The sequence below is a fragment of the Podarcis pityusensis genome (assembly GCF_964106645.2).
Source record: "Podarcis pityusensis genome assembly, chromosome: 4".
NCBI classification, from domain to species: domain Eukaryota; kingdom Metazoa; phylum Chordata; class Lepidosauria; order Squamata; family Lacertidae; genus Podarcis; species Podarcis pityusensis.
In genome coordinates, this window is record NC_138027.1 from 68,784,072 (window position 1) to 68,803,683 (window position 19,612).

General features: G+C 39.6%; 1 protein-coding gene and 1 long non-coding RNA gene across 6 annotated transcripts in view; one reads left to right on the plus strand and one right to left on the minus strand.

Moving 5' to 3' along the window:
• MID1 (midline 1) overlaps positions 1 to 18,962 on the plus strand; it is a 277,016-nt gene extending 258,054 nt beyond the window's left edge. For all 5 annotated transcript variants that reach the window (XM_081001339.1, XM_081001340.1, XM_081001338.1 and 2 more), the window contains 7 exons: positions 2,227 to 2,334; positions 6,106 to 6,254; positions 9,318 to 9,445; positions 9,861 to 10,004; positions 15,602 to 15,763; positions 16,470 to 16,677; positions 17,697 to 18,962. In XM_081001339.1, the coding sequence (XP_080857465.1) occupies positions 2,227 to 2,334; positions 6,106 to 6,254; positions 9,318 to 9,445; positions 9,861 to 10,004; positions 15,602 to 15,763; positions 16,470 to 16,677; positions 17,697 to 18,045 (1,248 nt within the window). In that variant the 3' untranslated portion in view covers positions 18,046 to 18,962. The remainder of the gene's footprint in view (positions 1 to 2,226; positions 2,335 to 6,105; positions 6,255 to 9,317; positions 9,446 to 9,860; positions 10,005 to 15,601; positions 15,764 to 16,469; positions 16,678 to 17,696) is intronic.
• On the minus strand, positions 905 to 16,461 carry LOC308474896. Its single transcript, XR_013985015.1, has 3 exons — positions 16,006 to 16,461; positions 6,941 to 7,066; positions 905 to 1,394 (listed from the first exon to the last, which is right to left on the minus strand). It is a non-coding gene; the product is annotated as an uncharacterized lncRNA (long non-coding RNA).
• Positions 18,963 to 19,612: the final 650 nt, after the last annotated feature.

A 19,612-nucleotide genomic window follows, 5' to 3' on the forward strand; every position in this document is an offset into this window, starting at 1 on the left:
TACTCTGGGAATCGTGCATTTCTTTATGCTTTTAGACATCCTTTTTTGCCCCAGTTTTCCCCTGCACAAAGGAGTCACTCAAAGCACCTTACAAATAAAAAGGAAACAGAAAAGCAGCCGTAACCCAATAATTGAAACACAAACAAAACTAACAAGCCAGTCTTAGCAAACAGAGTTTAGATTTACGGAATAGTATCTATTCTCCTTTGTTTGTTTGTTCAAATTCATTATCTTCATTCAGAAAAAGGTTGGAGAAATTTGCCTAAAACTACACAATTCACTTAACAGCACATCAATGCCATCCTTATCTAGTATTTATGCTGGAGCAACCTTTGAGGTTATGTTTTGCAGCGGGTTAATGTTGCAAACAGTTAATATAAGACCTGCCTGAGCCCTGAAAAAGGAACGCTTTGGTTGCACATTATGCAGCCAGTTAGTAGACCATAGACCTCTACCTTTCCAGCCAAAGTGGTTTTTGAAATTTATCTGTGTAAATGTCAGAACTGGATCACATTTCCCATTACCTTTCCAAAATACTAAGGAATCACTGAGCAAAACACACACACACACACACACACACACACACACACACTCTTACCTGTCAGTAGCTGAGCTGCTGCGCTATCACATGAAAATGTTTACAAACAGCCTTACTTCTCAGTGGGAAGTTGTCAGCTTGTCAGAATAGTTGACAAAGTGCAGGTTTTTTAAGATAGTGAAAAGTTAGTGTGGCATGGCAGAAAAAAACATTAGATAGATTCTGCTGGCTAGATGGGGCAGCTGCAGATCAGGAGAGTTAGGCAGCATTCAAACAACACATTAGTCCATTATCCCATTATTCCTTACCTGCTAATTTTTATGTGTGTTTTCGCACAACGTAAAAGCCACTTCTGGAAAACTAGCAACAGTTTTAACACTCATTTCTGTGTTACATGCTTCCAGGAAGAAGAAGAAATGTTTTCAACCCTGTTATCTGGGAAAACTGTGGGAGTTTTGTGCCATAATTTCCCCATGGTTTTCCTGGATCACACCATTTGATGAAATTTGGGACAGTGTTCTAACATGCAGTCCTTTCCTGCTGTTTTCTTGGGAGAACATAAAGGCACATGTGCATAAAGGGTGATGTCAGGAGCTGGAGTCAAGCATAGGTCGGCAGTCAAAGAAAACACGGTGTCAGTGAAGTTAACTTTTTATACAAGAAACCAAACCAGCGCAGGCCCAGTGATCGTAGAAACGTCTCCCAGTAGGTCTTGCTCCAACAAGGCCGTTGTGAGGACTGAAGGTCCCCATCATCTCCCCGCTTCGTAAAGCTCCTCTTCTCCAGGGTCTTTCCTAAGCAGTCGCAAACGGCACCTGCACACAACTGCTCTGTCCTCTTCATCTCTCTTCATGATCTAGGAGTCCAGGAGGGAGGGGAGTTAGTCGCAGCAGGAGGAGAAGACTCCCTAGCTTCTTCCGCAGCCTGCTTATCTCTGTCTCCTGGTACCCCCTCCTCTCCTGTCTCTGAGTCTGGACTGCCCTCTGCCACAGCCTCTTCCTGCTCACCAAACCCTGTTACCTCTTCTGCTTCGAACACCTCCCCCTCCCAGGCTGCTCCTCCTTCTTCCTCTGGCCACACATCGTCATCCCACCACCAGTCCCCTGGCTCTGAGCCTTCTTCCCCTGGGTGTGCCCTTCAGGGTTCCCCAGCTGGTGGCTTCCACCACTCCTCTGCACCCAACCAGTCCACAACAGGTGGTGATATGTTTGATGATGTCCGCTGTTGTGTCACACCACACTAGCTAGCTAAAATCTTCCACATGGAAGCCATATGGAGGAAATAATCTGTGACTTATTATCAGTTAACTGACAGGCCCTTCTTCCCATGGTGATTTGTGAGGTCATGGTGAGACACCATTAAGTCACTGCCATCATGTGAGTCACATCCACAAGTGGCATGTGTCAAGATTAATGCAACTAGTTTCGTGCAGAGAGGATTATCAATATTCCATTCTATGTCCCTAACCCACCAGTTCTTCTGTCAAAACCTACATGCGTGTCTTTGTAGGTTGCTACCAAGTAAATAATGTTATAATTCTTATTTTTGCTAATTTCAATGAGAACGGGTCGTTCAATTTGTTGCTTTGTGAAAATTAAAGTGTCTGAAACGTGACAAAAGTTCAGTGAAAATGGAACTTGGTTTTACATCATAGACTGATGCTTTTTTATTGTTTATTTTTAAAATAGGTGAATGCGTCCCGACAAGAAACTAAGCTGATGGAGGAATGTGACCTGCTTATTGAAATAATCCAACAAAGGCGTCAGATTATTGGAACCAAAATCAAGGAAGGGAAGGTAAGAATTTTTACCTTGGAAGTCCTCAAATAGATTAACATTCTTGATAAATGCTTTATGATTTGTGACTTCCCTGACTTCTTGTTTTAGTATTCTGCAAAATATACACAAGCCCTTGAAAACTCCTTGGCAGCTACTGCATTTCATAGAAAGAAGTGCCTATGCTGTCACAATTCATTAAGCAAACGTTCAGTCACCATTTAAAATCTACTGGATGTCTATAATGTTGATAGTATCTCGTGCAATTTTTATTTTGCTGTTATGCTGTTTTACTGTTTTAAAAATGCATGCACAGTTTCCCACCCCCCACCCCAAGATGGCAGTAAATATGTTTTTAGTTTACCAAAACTGCTAATACTGTAATGCTTTAGCAAATACATTTTGTGTGTGAACTAAAATATGAAAGTCTTGTTGAAATTGCTAACCTGAGATATCATAATCTTCAGGAAAAAATTATTCTGTAGATAATGTAATTATTTATTAAATGTATGTATACAAATTAGCTTTGCTAACATGAACCTTAAAATCAAAACAAAAGGGAAATCATGGGGGAAGACCAGGAGAATCTGAGAACAGTAGTGGAAAATTACAGGTTATATGTTACAGAAGGGAGAAGGCAATGAAATATTTTAACGCATTGCAAGGTAGAAGGAGTTCAAGTTAAATGCCATTCCTTAATCACTGTAGTACAGCTATTTCTGATGTCAGCCCATTGTGTGAAGTAAGTATCAGTTATTCACCCAAGCTTTAAATTCGTTACCTAGCTAACTGTGAAATCAGTTTGACCATGATTCCTGTTGCTTTTAAGTGCAAACCATTCAATCTTTAACTGCTAAAGTAGCTTGAAGAAGTCAAACATAAACTCTCCCTGTGTGGGAAAAGGCTTTGACAAGAAATAAAGTCAGGGGCAGGTTAAATGGTTCACTTAGCTGTCAAGATATTCCAATTAACTTAAAATAAAAAGCCCTGTAGGCAAGAGCAGACTCAAATATGCTTGAAGACCACCATTCCCCAAGTTGTTGTTTGACAGGCCCTGAACTTCTTTATGCTATTAGCAAAATACAGCTCCCTCCAAGATCTCATGTGACAACCTTCTGTATAATCTCCTTGGTTACATGATTGCAGTGGAAACCCACATTTTTGCACCAAAGTTCATGGCAAACTTTCCATTGAGTCAGACAGGCCTGCTCAGACCCAAGGTTTGTGTTGAAGGGAAGGAAAAGGCTTATTAGTATTATTATTGACAGAAGTGATTCTTTTTCATTGCTTTATGCCATTGGGCTATGAAAGAAGTGCTTTAACAAGCCTGAGACGCTGCTTTCTCAAACAAGGCTTGTACTTATTCCCAAAGTCTCTTTTTCTGCTGACAGCAGAAGCACAGTTATTTTCCAAGGAAGGGCAGTGTGTCAGTACATTTTTTCCAGCAAATTAAGCAGGTGTTTCACCAGCTGGATTAGCAGTTTGACCACATGGTTAAGCAACCCAGCAGATTTCCCATACTCTGCCTCTAGGTTTTAGCCCTTCATGTGGTCCCACTGCAAGCTTAAAATGTAATGCAAGACATTTCTCTGGTAATGTGCTGAGAAGTAAAAAATGATAAGAATGTTTGCCCACAATGCTAAAAGAAAAAAGCCTGGTGCTCTTCCAATCTAAAAATGTAGGCTGGCATCTACATTGTATGGATTTTGACATGCCACCTCACCAAGGCAATTGAGGGAGTTGAGGTACCCTTTTGTAAAGGGAGACAGCTTTCTGCTGTGAGCTTGTATAGTTGTAATATTTTTAACATATAAGCTGTCCTGGGGTTATTTATGATGAAGTAAGTATAGAAGTTTATTGAATAAATGAAAAGAGAATTTTTAGCATTGCCTTTGGTGAAGTTGAAACCTGCACAACTTTTCTTAGATAATTTCATGGAAGCTCAAATATATCCAGAAATGAGTATCAAAGGTCTGCATGGTTCAGCAAAGAACAGGAGGAAATGAGATATAGGCTTTATCAACTGTTTCCAGATATCTGCTGTTGAAGTTGCTTTTGCTTTGTGGGATTATTGCATTTCCACCCAGAACAGGGTCTGTTTATATTTTGTACCTGGGTAAAATGCAGTTATTTCCCCCAAAATGCTAATAGCAATGTAGAATTTATCTGTGTGACTGTCACACGTACTCCCATGCAGTTAAGTGACTGCATTGCTTATCCCGTTTTTGGTATTAGAGTATTTTAAAAACAATCACCACTTTCTGTTTGGATATTCAAACCAATTAGGCTAATAATGAGTTATCACCTCACAATACTTTAAAATGTTGATCCACCAAAATACAGATTTAAGGAACAAATGTAGTCTCTGGTGCTGGCTAGAATATAAGTATAAAAACAGTTACTATTTAAAAATGTAAGGGTGTTTAAAAAAATAATCTACAGAACACTAGTGGTGTTGGCAAGAATAATCCTTTTAAATGTTTTTTTGTTACTTCATCACCTATAAGAGGGGAAGGCAGGAACCAACCAACATTGACTTCCTGGTGTTTCCTGTGGCACAATCCAGGGTGAACTATAGATTCTTTAAGGCACCAATTCTAACACACACACACTCATGGGATCAAGCTGAACCATATACTACATGACACTTCTGAGGGAACTTGTTTAGGAGTCAATGTAAACGGCAGTCCTCATTTTTCTAAAATGAAATAGAATTAAAGTTTGGACTTAAAGCTTACTTTCAAAGAAATACTCTGATAGTGGACTGCAGACATAAATCTCATCTTTGTTGTGGTCTTAAAGTCAGGATACATAACTCTTATCTTAGTTAATTGTCTGCCAGCAGAGTCATGATATGCAATGTTTATTGCTTAATAAGTGCAACCCAGCAAGTATTTTTTGTGTTATCTTTACTATAAAATTCCAAACTTGCTGCCAGTGTACTTAATTATCAATTTCCTGTTTTTTAAACATGTAATCAGAGCTTAATGTGTTTCTTAGGTACAGAGTTATTAGATTTCCTTCCTCTTCCATTTCCATTTGGAATATCCAGCAATGTTGATGCTAATGACACTCTGCTGAGGGGGGCTTCCTGTGATCTGGGGCATTGCAGGACAGTATATTCTATCAGCTGTAGATAGGCAAGCTTTAAATTCACAACTTCAGATAGTTTCCACTTACATTTCAGTAAGTGCCTGCCTGCCCCCGCTGCAAAAGTTGTGTGCAGCATACACATTTTCCAGCATATCACAGACAAACATCACAGTGTTTTCTACTTAACTAAATTCAACCCAAGACAAAGCTGAAGAAATAGAAGCATCTGAGGCTTAACATTTATTTTATTGTCAGTTCACATGAATTACTCCTTTCAGTCAGGTTATATTCTAGGGTCACTTTTCTTTTCTGTAAACAAGCTCAGGAATTTATAGCAATATGTAGCACACCTTGTAAGCTGCTTTGAAGACATCATTTTGGAGGAACTGGCCATCACAATAGACTTTTGTTATCTGAGAAGCAGAGACCGATGGGAAGTGACGTTTCCTGCCATTGGAAAAAATCTGCCAGCTGTGCTTACTTTGGATCTCCCCAGTGCGGAGAATAAAGCTTTTACTTGGAACAATATAGGCTCAGAGAGAGCAGGTGTAAATGGTACTTTTGCTTCTTAGTTAAGCCACTCGCATTAGCACCCAATTTATGCCGTGGCCTTGAAGAATGGTAAAATTGTAGAAAAGCATGGTTTTTGAATTCATGCACCTGACTTTTTTTCTTCTAATCTTCTTTCCCCTTTTGCAGGTGGTGAGACTGAGGAAACTTGCCCAGCAGATAGCCAATTGCAAGCAGTGCATTGAGCGCTCCACTTCTCTGATCTCGCAAGCTGAGCAATCTCTGAAGGAGAATGATCACGCACGCTTCTTGCAGTCTGCTAAAAACATAACTGAAAGGTAGTGTCACAAGCACATAGGGACAACCCTGCTGGGTCAGTCCAGACAGTGAAACATTCTGGTTCTAACAGATTCCAGTCAGGTGGTTCTGAAGATCTTCTAAAGTACAATGTGGCTAATCCTCCACTGTTGCTTGTCTCCAGTGGCCAGTACAGTCGTACCTTGGAAGTCAAATGGAATTCGTTCCGGAAGTCCATTCAACTTCCAAAAACATTCAGAAACTAAAGTGTGGCTTCTGATTGGCTGTAGGAGCTTCCTGCAGCCAATTGGAAGCCGCAGAAGCCTCGTCGGGTGTCCAGCTTCCAAAAAAAGTTCGGAAACCGGAACAATCACTTCCAGGTTTGCAGCGTTTGGGAGCCAAAATGACTGAGTCCAAGGTGTTCGGGATCCAAGGTATGACTGTATTCAAAAACAAAATGCTAAACATTGTTGAGAAAACTGCTTCTGGAAATATATAGGAATCTGCAAGGCTGTAGATGCTTCCATATATTTAATAGAATGGTAGGACTGATGTTAAAAATATTGCCCTCCAAGTGTTGCTGAACTACAACTCCCATCATCCCTGACTGTTGGCTATAGATGTTTCTCAACCCTCTCATAGAAGAAGGTTTGACAGATCATAAAAATGTTATAGCACCACTTTGGAGAAGTTATATCTAATAAGCAGAAAACAAAATACTACTTACCTTTCACATCCTGTTTTAACTGGGCAAAAGCTTCATTTCAAACTCCAGGTTCTTTAAGGATCCCAAATCTCCTGCAGGTATTTGAATTGGGTTTCTTTCTTTCACATCATGGTAACTACATTTCTGCTTTAAAATATAGAAAATAGCAATATGCTGTTGTGTAGATATGGTACAGAAAAGAACAGAACAGCCCCGAAAATGCATTGCTAAAAATGAGCACAGCGAAAACCTTGTATTACTTCCTGTGTTTTCATTTGGGTCAACCATTTCCTCCAATGGAATCTTTCCTCCCAATATGGAGGATATATTTTTGTCAGGATTAAATTCCCTTTCCATGCCTGTTTTGATCCCAGTAATGGGGTCCCACTCCCCTGGGCTGCAAGTTACATTAAAAAAACCAAAACAAAACTGTGCATGTTAAATGCAAATACACAATTAATGTCAAATCTAGTTTGATCCACAAGCTTAGGTCCCAGAAGCTGTGTGCTATGCAAGGACCAATTTTGAATTTTTTTTTATAAGGATGGTTGGCTCTATTAGTTAACTTCAGGAACATTTGTAACCAAGTTGTGCTTCCATATACATGGGGGTCAAGACATTCAAAATGATTTCTGCTTGGAAAGTATTGCAAGCACCATAGAAATCTTATTAGTAGTTGCACCCAACCCAACTGTGTACAGGCAATATTTAATTAAAAAAATATACTTCTGCTTCAAAGCCATTTTGGCAAGTAAGTGAATTCATCATAATTATAAGGCAGTAGCTACATGCACTCCTCAGGATGATTGTGTAGGAGCTACCAGCATGATGTCTACTTTATTTAGACAGCATGTTTGCCTTACATATCTTTTTTTAGAGCTAGGGAAATAACTGAACATGGTTTGGAATAAGTGGCTATTTTTCAGCATTCATCTGAACCAGAAGAAGTTACCCAATTCATGAAAATGCATAATTCATACTAAATTTTAGATGTCATAAACTGAGATTGAAGTCATTACCATGAGTTTTGAACTTGAATTTTCAGTACTAGGTGGAGAATTAAATCTTTCATTTTGGGAAATCAGACCACTGGAGCAATCAAAACATTTTGATTTAGTATATATTATGAGTGCAATTGATTGAAAGTGTGTAGCTGCTTCCAAACAGGCAACATTGGCTTATTCCCCACAGTACAAGAAGGAAGCTTATTCTCTATGCCTGAGTGAACGTGAATTTTCTTTTGAATCTTCTCAAAACACAATAATCCACTTATAGTTCTGGTATGCGTTGTCATGTCTTTGAGATCCCCGACTGAAAACTTCATTGCTTTGTAAGCTTTCGTACAGTGCTGAGACTTGTCCAAAACTAAATACAAGCTACAAAACAAACAAACCTATACAGCTTCCCACCCCCACCCACATTAATGAAATATTATGGCTTTAGCGTCACCCAGCAGATTGCAGAGTTAAAATGGTGTGGCTGCTATAAGCTGGAGAAGTGTTCTACACCTCTCTTTATAAAAAGAAAATGTGTGAACACCTGGAATAGCATGCTAGTTAGTGGAGCTGTGTTAAGGAAAAGTGCAAAAGAACACCTGCCAAAATCATTTTCTACAAGAAATAAATACTGCATGCTTCTGCAGGGTTTCTTGAATGGTATGAAATAAAACCCTCATTCTGATGTTTCTTTCCAGCACGTTTAATGCTTAAGCTGAATACCAGTCAAATTTTCAGCAGAATAAATAAGCCCCATTCAGTTTACTGTGTTGCAAAAAGATATTGTGATGACCAAAAAGGGGGCCATTGTTCACCTCATTCGCCCCAGTCTTAACTTGAGATGCTTTTTTTTAACAAAAGCAACATAACATAAGTATGACATTACTTTGAGTAGTTTGAGGCTTGTTTGGGCTGAAAGAATATTTCTTCCCTGTGTCTTCTTTCTAAAGTAAGGTGGAGCTCAAGACTTCCTAAATTTGCCTCTTTCCACCACAAGCAGCAGCCTGCCTCCCATCACATTGGCTAATAGGGACTGTAGAGTACTGCTTTGCCTACTGGAGGCCTCAGGTCAAGTCCCTGGCATTTCCAGTTTAAAAGAGTAGGTAACAGTTGGTGTAAAAGGCCTCTTTCCAAGACCTGAAGAGCTACTGCCAACCAGAGTAGGAAATACTGCACTAGATAGACAATTTGCCTGACCTAGTATAACATGGACTTTCTCTGTGTTCCATTGTCCATGGGAATGTTTATTGCTATTTGGTGCAGTAGAAACGGCATTCAGCGCATGCCCCAAGCACACTTCCCTCCCCTCCCCACGTGTGTTATGTATGTTACGTACCCTAGAATCAAAATAATTTCCCAGCCTGAACCCAGGCTCTAAATAAGCCCTGTTTCTTCCACTGCAGAGTCGCCATGGCAACAGCATCTTCCCAGGTTCTAATTCCTGAAATTAATCTCAATGACACTTTTGACACCTTTGCGCTAGATTTTACCAGAGAGAAGAAACTCCTGGAATGCCTTGATTATCTTACAGGTAAGATACTAGAATGTATAGTATGTCTGTGCATGTGTATGCATAGATTGATTTGATCGATCGATCGATATCTCTCTGTCTATTTGATTAACCTACCCAATGCCCAAGCCCAAAATCCATTTACATCTCTAATCAATAAAGTTGTGGCTGTTTCTAACCAAGATCATTGTTTTTTCATCGCATCCGCCTGGGGGCGGGGGCAACTGGGCCCACAACATATCTAGCCATTTATTTATTTCACTGTGAGTCCCTCCCCCTTTCCCCCCAGAAAAAAAGCACTGCGCAGAGCTGACAACTTTTTGAACATAATCCGAGACTCTAGAGAAGAAGTGAATGTGACAAATGGGATGAATGATTGGAATGAAGGGGGAAAGTTATGTGACGAATGTTAACGGTTGCTTTTAATTTTTCACAGCTCCAAATCCCCCAACCATTAGAGAAGAGCTTTGTACAGCTTCTTATGACACAATCACAGTCCACTGGACGTCAGATGATGAATTCAGTGTGGTCTCCTATGAGTTGCAGTATACCATTTTCACTGGGCAAGCTAATGTAGTTAGTAAGTAGAATCATTTTATATCTCGTGTTTGGTTTTGATTTCCAACAAATTGCAAGCCAGTCAAATAGAAAACAGAAAGACCCTATAGCCTTTCCTCAATTTATGTCAATGCTTCATCTTTTGCCAGTAATGTATACAGCAATGTATAAGGACAGTGGCAATAAGCCCATCAGTGTGTTAACATCCACTATAGATACAGTAATAGAAATAAATCTAATGGGTGAAATCCAAAGCTTTCTTTCCATTTTTGGGGTGGCTTTTGATCTAGCAGCGTCATCTGCTAACATAAGGAAATGGGAGGTGATTTACTTTTCAGTGTTCTAGATGATCCCTCAACCCTCTGAAATAGTTTTAGGGCAGGCATGTCCAAAGTCTGTTTCAGGGGCTGGTCCAAAGTCCATAATCTGGCCCCTGTGGCAGTTTTATTTGCTGGGATAAAATCCTTAAAAAAAAACCTTACCAACTTCAATCCTTAAAAAAGCTCAGCTCAGCAACTTTGGGGTAAAATCATAAAAAAAGCTGAACAACTTCAATCCTAAAAAATCATTTTAAAAAGCTGAATAACTTCAGTCCTCCAAAAGGTTTAACAACTTCGGTTGGCCCTTTGGGTGGCCCTCACAGCCCTTCACTTCATCAAATCTGGCTCTCTTCGGAAAAAAGTTTGGACACAACTGGTTTTAGGGGGACACTGGTGGTTGCAGGAAGAATGGGGAACTGAAGAAAGCTGCTTTTCCTTCTCTTGCATTAATGGATGCCTCTGTGGATAAAAACCCATTCTGTGGGCGAACAACAGCATTAGATTTTACCCAGAGAGGTGGTTTCCTTTGGTTTTTTTAATCAATCTCATTTCCATAATGGACCTGTTTATTTTATCACAGATCAAGTTTAACTTGCTAGCCCTTACTCATCAACATCATGCATCCGTCAAACATCATTATGTCAGTGATAAAGCTATACAGTTTCTATTAGTTTATGTTATTTAAATTATTGCTTTTACTGAAGTGTTTAGTGATGACAGAGCATTACTTAACGCTGAAGGTGAAAAGGTTTGGGTTATTGAGTTTGTGTAAATATTTTACAAGTCATGTATTTTTTCCTCTGAATTAGTTTCCTTCTCCAAATATTAAATGGGGGAAAAATTGTTCTTGTTAGGAGTAAGATGTGCTGCTTTTTATTTAATTGTGACTGTCTGTTGGTGTATTTCACTATTTATTTGTGTTCATGTGGCATGCTTTTATTTTTGTAGGCAACCTTGGACATTTAAAAAAAGCAGCTGGTCCATTTTATAAATAAAGCTGTTCCTAAAGATTCTTTGTTGAAATATAGGATTGTGCAGACATGCTATTTATGCTAGTTTGGACTGAATGTCAGGAGTGGAGTAGACTTCTGCATTCATTCTGATCTAGGTTCTAACACTGATGACCATTTGCTATTTTGAACTATTGTATCTCCAAATTTGAAGTAAACTCTCTATTTACTGATGGAAAGGCATTGGCTGAACCAGTCAACAGGTGTTTTAGTTTCATGGTTCAAAACTTAAGACACCTCAGTAAATATAATGGTGTGATTTGAATTGTGAATGCTAAAATATTGAAAGCATATGTCTAAAAGCTTTCATGAATTTTCCAGATAGCACTTAATTTACATCGATGATGTCTAAATGTTTAATGGAGTTGCACAGGAAAATATATATATGGAAATCTTCCTTAGGCACTTGAAGTCTGCAGATAGCCTGACTGCAAATAATCTTAAGAGTTCTGCAAAAGAATTAGAGCAAAATAGATGAAGTGAAGAAGACACGGAAAGGGCTAGATGTTTCTTTGGTTAATCACTGACAAGAAAAGAGCTAAGTGATAAGAAGCTGTGCTTCATTCTGTCTGACCCATTTCTATGCATGGTATTAGGCTGACAGAAGGCAAACTGGAGGATGGCGGGAAAGACATTAGGTCAGCTGAAAAGCACTAGGGTAGGACTTAAGAACAAAGCTTCTGCATTGTGAGAAAGCTAGTGAAGGATGCCAGTCTCATCTTTATGAAATGTAGCTTAATAATGACTCAGTATCTTGTCTTAAAGGGGTTGGGAGGCCAAGTATTTATTGTATGTCATGGTTTGAATAACCCAGCAGTTATACCAAAATGTGGTGTTATTAATTGCTGCTTATTGCCTGTGTGGCATATACTAGTCAGAGTGTCAAACGAGGATCTGGGAGATTCAAAAATTCCCATGTGCAAAGTTATTAGATGGCAGTGTGGTGATAGGTAAGTTTTCCAGTTTCCCTCACACCCTTGTGCTTCTAGAAAGATTCCTCTTCTGAACAGCAATCAGACTTATGTATCTCTGGAATGTATTTACTTTCCTGATTGGCTTCTTTTTCTTGCTGTTTTCAAACTTTTGCTCTAGCCTGGGAAAACAAAACTGACCTATGCAGAGGAAAAACCTTTTCCTGTGTGGATGCTTGTTACACCAATATTATCACTGTAACTCAAACAAATTAAAATTTCCCTCTTACATTTTTGCAACGTTGTGGTCTTGCAGTACGTATACCAGGTTTCTCTTTTTTGAAATTGACTCAAATTTGCTAGTAGTCACAGATGATCTGCAGCCAGGGAGTGCATGGCTCATGCTTGAGAGGGTCATCATCTTTGAAGAGGAAGCAGATAGCATAACAGACCATGTGCAACTGCCATGCATTCATTCCCTAGTGACACCATAAATGTATCTTTCTTGATATATGGCCGCACATTCAACCTAGCTTGCTCACTGCTCCGGAATTTGCTCTGTAGAATTGAATAGTATTTAGATGTGAGATGTATTTAGTTGTGTGTGATTATTTTTTAAAGGAATAACTTCAGAGGCTTAATTTCTTTGGGGGTGGGGTGTAATGCAGAGATGGATTCAGATAAACAAGGGGTGAAATTTGTTGTCAAAATGGGATTATATCTAGACAGGCTTAATTTAAGAAAGGAAACTCATGAACTCCTTGCCCAAACTGATATTAAAATAAATAAATTTAAAAGACATTTCAATTAAGTTCCTTTTGAAATAGCTTTGAAAACAATTACTTGTCTTCTGAATGCTTTGGAACCAAAGTTACGTAAGTAATACAGTGGTACCTCGCAAGACGAATGCCTCTCAAGACAAAAAACTCGCAAGACGAAAGAGTTTTTCGTTTTTTTAGTTGCTTCGCGAAACGAATTTCCCTATGGGCTTGCTTCGCAAGACGGAAACATCTTGCAAGTTTGTTTCCTTTTTCTTAAAACCGTTACAGTAATACAGGGTGCATTGCTTGAAGAGGTGCAGTTGCGACTTGACTTCGGGGAGCAACTCATAGCACGCAGTGTGGTAGCCTTTTTTGAGGTTTTTGAAGATTTTTTTGGAAAAATTGAAACCGTGCTACGCAAGACGAAAAAACTCGCAAGATGAAAAAACTCGCGGAACGAATTAATTTCGTCTTGCGAGGCACCACTGTACTTCATTTAGCAAGTAGCTGTGCATGATGTACTAAAAGTTACAAAAAGCAGAGCAAAAGAGAGGACTGCACTGAGCATATGCTATCATCACGTTTTTTGAAACTGTGCCTACGAGGGTTTTTATTTATAAAGAAAACAATCTTCTGCCATGTAGCCACTACACTGGTAAATTAAGAAACAGCCAGCTTTTGGAAATCCTGAAATAAGACTTTGTTGAAGACGTCCATTGATCTTATGGATGCTGCAGTTTGATTTCCAATCCCCGCTTGGGTAGACAATTATCCTAAATCCTTCTTATGTTCATTTATTTTCTTTTAATTAAAAAAAAATTGGTGGCTAGATGCAGAAATGGTTATGCGGGCAAGGGAGACACTGGTGTCAGAATGCAGAAATTATTTTGCAAGTTAGCTGGGGATTTAAGAATCATAATGGAATGGGCATTCAGATGTGCATTCAAGGTAGTGCATTCAAATTTACTTCCCATTCATAGGTAGTGGTTTAAAAAACCCCAAAAACCCAGGAACCTACCTGTACATTAGGGTCAGCCTCTGGCTCCCTGCTTTTTATCATCAAAGACCTTATTTTTAATAAATGCATTAAAATACCCCCTTGACAATTTTCAAAAAGTATCTGCGTTCAGCAGATTTATTTTTTCCTAACCTAGTGTGAGACCTGAGGGGAAAGCTTCATATATGTCTGTCTCCTTCTCTTGATACACTTTTTCCACTTCCATAAATGAGATTTGTATTTTAAGTGCCAGAAATGATCAGGAGATTATATAGTCTTCCTGTGACTTTTGCACTGTGGGTGTTGTTCATTGTCTTGCTGAAACATTCCATTGTCCAGCAATAGGGGGATTTGCAGTGAGAATATTTTTTCCCCCATCTGCTTTTTGAACTTCAATAGCAACAAATCCTGGAGAAGATGTTTTATGAATGATTTACCTCCCGATTGTAAAATGAAAAAAGAAAGAAATCCTTCTTCTCTTCCTGCCTCCAGTATCTCACAAATCCTGCATGATAGCCTTGTTACAGTCAGTGCACTATTCCAGTCTCTAATTTGCATTCCATTCATTTTCTAAAATGTGGCTTTAAAAATGCATTATTGTACCACATGTGGGAACTTGCTCTCCTTGTTTTAAAGCCCTGCTTTTTGAAATCAGAAACCTGAATTGACGGGCAACAGTAGTACTTCACAGCTGTTACTTCTCCTCGTATGCCTATGGCTCATAAAACTGGAAGGAGTCTAAACTTTTGTCTAGTTCAATGTCACTGCAGTAGCACAAGCCTGAACTATATGCTACAGATGCTCATCTAGGGAAAGAGAATGGAAATACAATTCTAGCCCTGTTCAACCTATGCCGCTGGGTAAGGGAATTTATGAGGTGCTAATTTTCACTTACAAGTTTAAATTTAACTGAACAGAATTGAGGACACATCCCTGCCCTCCAAGACAGTCTCAAAAATGTATTGGGCTAAGCCACAAAATATGTATAGAAACTGGACCAGGACATCCTCAAATGTCACCCATATTGACTCAGGAGCTATAACTGTTTCCAGAGAACGCTTCTGCACTGAGCTACTTTTTTGTGTGTAAGGTTTTTTTAAAAAAACCTCTTCATTTTCTAATGTATATGAAACAGAGAGAACAATTATAACAACAAGATGGGAATTAAAGGATGAAAAGCTAAACTATAACATAAGAACATAGAATGTACATGAGTTAAAATAACAGAGTCCAAGTAAAGACTATCAACTTTATCCGATCTAAAGGTTGTTTGGGCAAGGGGACAGGATTGGCAAATAGGAGACAATTAACCATGGTCCTCTCTGTTATGAAAGCTACACTACACTCCCACTTAAAATGCCAGTTTAAATATGTGTGGATCATTTACAATTGGCAACTCTGAACAGGTATTTGCGGTTTGAAATCCTTTAAGAAATAAAGCGTGAATCTGTCCTCGGTGAGTGGACAATTCAATTGGCCGCGTTCTTGCTATTTAGAGAAGCAAAGAGCTTATTTACTTTTGGATTCTTCAGTGACATTTTTCAGGCTCACCTCATTGTTCAGGTGCATTCCAGAAATTCCTCCATGGATTGGACTAATGGTTTTGATTTGAAATTGCAGGTCTGTGTAATTCGGCCGACAGCTGGATGATTGTTCCTAATATCAAGCAAAACCACTACACGGTGCATGGCCTGCAGAGTGGCACCAAGTACATATTTGTTGTGAAGGCCATTAATCAGGCTGGCAGCCGAAACAGTGAGCCAGGAAAGCTGAAGACAAACAGTGAGTAATGTTGCATCCACCCCTCTGTGCACTTTGCTTCCCCCTCATCTCAGTTCCACTCAGCTTGACACTTCAGAAAGATACAGAAGACCTCATATTTTTAGCACTTTCCTCAATTGTGGGCCATTTGTTTCATTTGGCAGACATGGCTGCTAACGTCCTTCAGCCTCTGCATTTATTTATGGAAACTAATTTAGGCTGCCCTCCTCCTATAAAGCCCCAATTTACTCAGTAGAACTTACTTTTGAGTAGACATGCATGTCCCTGCCCATCACACTTCACTGTCTGTGTGGAGGAATGAAGAGGGCTTCAGATGTCAATCAAAGTCTTCAAGGAGCCTTATCCAGAAGAAGTCAGCCCTGGAGGCATGAAAAAGAATGGTTACTTCCTTGTGAATAGCAGACAGTTTCAAACACTCCACTTTAGTGTCCCAAGAAGCAAAGCAAAGATGGGGGCCATGCAGATGTAACACAGCAAGCATGATTAAGAACGCGTAGCCACCAGGGGCAAAGAAAATCCTGTTTCTTCTGCAGCACTGGCCCTAAGCATAGTCCTTGGTTTTACACTCAAAAAGGAGCACTAGCAGTCATTCATTTAAACACAAGGACATCACTCACAGATCACCAGCTGCTAAATTTAATCTTGTGCAATAAACAGGCTTCAGGATGCAGCACTCATTCAGTCTTTTATCTTGTTCCAAATCAAGGCCAGCCATTTAAACTGGATCCCAAGTCTGCCCACAGGAAGCTGAAAGTATCTCATGACAACTTGACAGTGGAGCGTGATGAAACCTCTTCTAAAAAGAGCCACACACCTGAGCGCTTTACCAGCCAAGGGAGCTACGGGGTAGCGGGCAATGTATTTATTGACAGTGGACGGCATTACTGGGAAGTGGTTATCAGTGGGAGCACATGGTAAGTACAACACATGTTTTCCTTCATTTTTGTGATGAATAGAAGCTCGAGATTGACTGCATTTTCTTAAGCGATGAAATAACTATGGTAGGAAAATAATAATAAACATTAAACCATTATTTAATCTCCGTGCCTGCCCCCCCTCCCCCAAAAAAGTTGGTGGTTATCAGTAAACATAATATGTGATATTCAGCACCTAAAACACTATAGTTGCACAAAGGTAGCTGCAATACCATCTCTGTCCATAGACTCGCAGCTTGTTCTGACAAGACCTGCAAAGACAAGGATGGATCAGGCGTCCACCTCAAACAGGTTCTGGACTGGAACAGAAGTGGAGATGGCTCTATAGCTTATTTTCTGGAAGTTTCTGGGCCCATTCCAGAAGCACATGGAGTTAAATGCTCCCACCTCTTACATCTGAAAGCCCATGGCACTCCAAGCATGTAGTTGCCACTGCAGCTGCATAGGTCTCCCTATAGTTGCAACAAATGCTTTGCATCTCATTTCCTGCCCAGGAATCAAGGGATTTGTGGTCTAGTGGGAGATTTCTGGGTGCAAAGATACGTTGTTTGCCTCCTTTATAATCCTCTAGGCACCAGCCAACTTTTTTAGAGGCCATCTCTCCACCCCCTTCCCTGAGATAAGCCTTCATTGCAATCCTTGGAGTAGGAGGGCTAGCACCCTGAAGAATTTGTGAGCCAAGCAGCATGCTGTCTGGCCATCGCTGGTTTCAAAGGAGGGTCACAAAACGTTACCAGGAAAACAAATACCCTATGCAATTGCATTGTTACAGCAAATAATATTTGTGGCAGTAAGATGTGCATGACCTGTCTTTCAGATTGTAAGGAAGAACATTAATTAAATATGTGTTGACGTTTTTGGTTAGCCTTCAGCTCATGAGAGTACGAAAGGCACAAACAGAAAGAGGCATGCATGTTACTGCAGAGCACAGTAGGTTAAAGTGCAGAAGACTGCATGAAGTGGAAAGTGCATTTTCTCAAAGCTCATTTGTTTTGCAGGTATGCCATTGGCATTTCTTATAAGTCGGCGCCAAAACACGAATGGATCGGGAAGAATTCTGCCTCTTGGGTTCTTTGCCGCTGTAATAATACGTGGGTAGTGAGGCATAACAGCAAAGAAATTCAGATAGAGCCTGCACCCCACCTTCGCCGTGTTGGAATTTTGTTGGACTATGACAATGGTTCCTTGGCCTTTTATGATGCTTTGAACTCCCTGCATCTTTACACATTTGACATTACATTTGCACAGCCTGTGTGCCCAACGTTCACTGTCTGGAATAAGTGTTTGACAATAATAACGGGGCTTCCCATCCCAGACCACTTAGATTCCACTGAGCATATGCCATGATTGTTGCTCAACAGAGATGGATGATGAATGTCCAGTATCCCTCATGTATACTTCCCACCGAATTTTGACTGGAAAAAAAATATTAACAGAAACGCATTTCATACAAAAGCGACCCTAAATGCTTCAAGCCAGGACTGAGAATAATGGGATGACCTCGTCAGTCTTTACTGTTTATTTTGTATTAAAGACAAGATAAGGCTTTAATAATTTCTCAGAATGCTTTTGTATTTAGTCTCTTTCAGGAAAATTTATAAATTATTTATATATTAAAAGAAAGAAAGAAAAGGAACCCTAATTTGGATATTTGCATTTGGGTACCTCATAAGAATGACTTGTTTTTGCACATTAAGGGCTCTGTCACAAAGATTTTATTAGCTGTTCCCCATATTTTGATTTTATAAAAGAGAGAACAAGTTGGAATCATTTGAGAGGAAGGATGCAATACGAATGGCTTCCGTTTTTGTTCCTGCGGTACTTTCGTAAGTGCCGCTTTTATGACATGAAACACCTCTTCACTTGGAGCACATTAACTTCTACATCAAGAAATGTCAGCATTCTAAATCAAACAGCAGTCAATGTTATGGACTGCAATTTCCTTTCCTACTGATGTTTCACCTTTGTCACTTTTTAAGGATATGTACATTTGATTCTTTTTTGTCTCAGATAACCAGGACAATTGAGAGAGGCCTGGCTGCATTTTAAGTATATAAAAAAGTACCACTTGAAGGTCAAGTTCTGGTGGTACTGATGTGGATTCACATCATTTGAAAGGTACCGGAAGCACCCACATATGCTGTGCTGCAGATGGGCTATGTACACCTGATTAAAAACTTAAATGTGAGCATTTTGTTTTATTATGTTATATAGTGTATCAATAAAAATAGCAGAGGTATCTGTTTGTAAACAGTGCCAGGAAAGAGGCTGCACTTGGGTGTATCATTGTGTTGGATGCTTGAAGGGGCCTAGGGCTCTGTCTACTCCTGCTATACACCGAGCAGCAATGTCACAGGAGTGACATTGCCAGGGCTTATTTGAATGTAGTGGAAATGAAATCACATATTTTTTCTGACCCTGTGCTTTTTCTCCTCCTGCTTGTCCACCTGTACTAACACATACACACATATTCATTGTGTGACTTCCCAATAATAATAATAATAAGAAGAAGAAGAAGAAGAAGTTTTATTTATATCCCGCCCTCCCCAGCCGAAGCTGGGCTCAGGGCGGCTAACAACAATCAAAATAATCCAACATTCTGCAGTACCTCATCAATCTGTTCCACTATCATGGGTCTTCAGTGAAACAGGGGCATAAAAGCCTTCTCCATTTCAATAGCCGTATAGATGTGCGTGTAAAAACATGTACATGCACATCAGCACAGGTAAGCATGGTAATTAAAAAAAACCAAGGCATGTATAAAAATCGACAAAGCTTTTCTTGCGGGAAGATGAAAAATATGCTTTCTCTATAACACATCCATCCACAGGTGGGATGACATAAACACAAGAAGACTGAGTGTGATTTTAAATGGAAGTTCCTGACTGGGCACCAACTGATTTGAACACCTTAC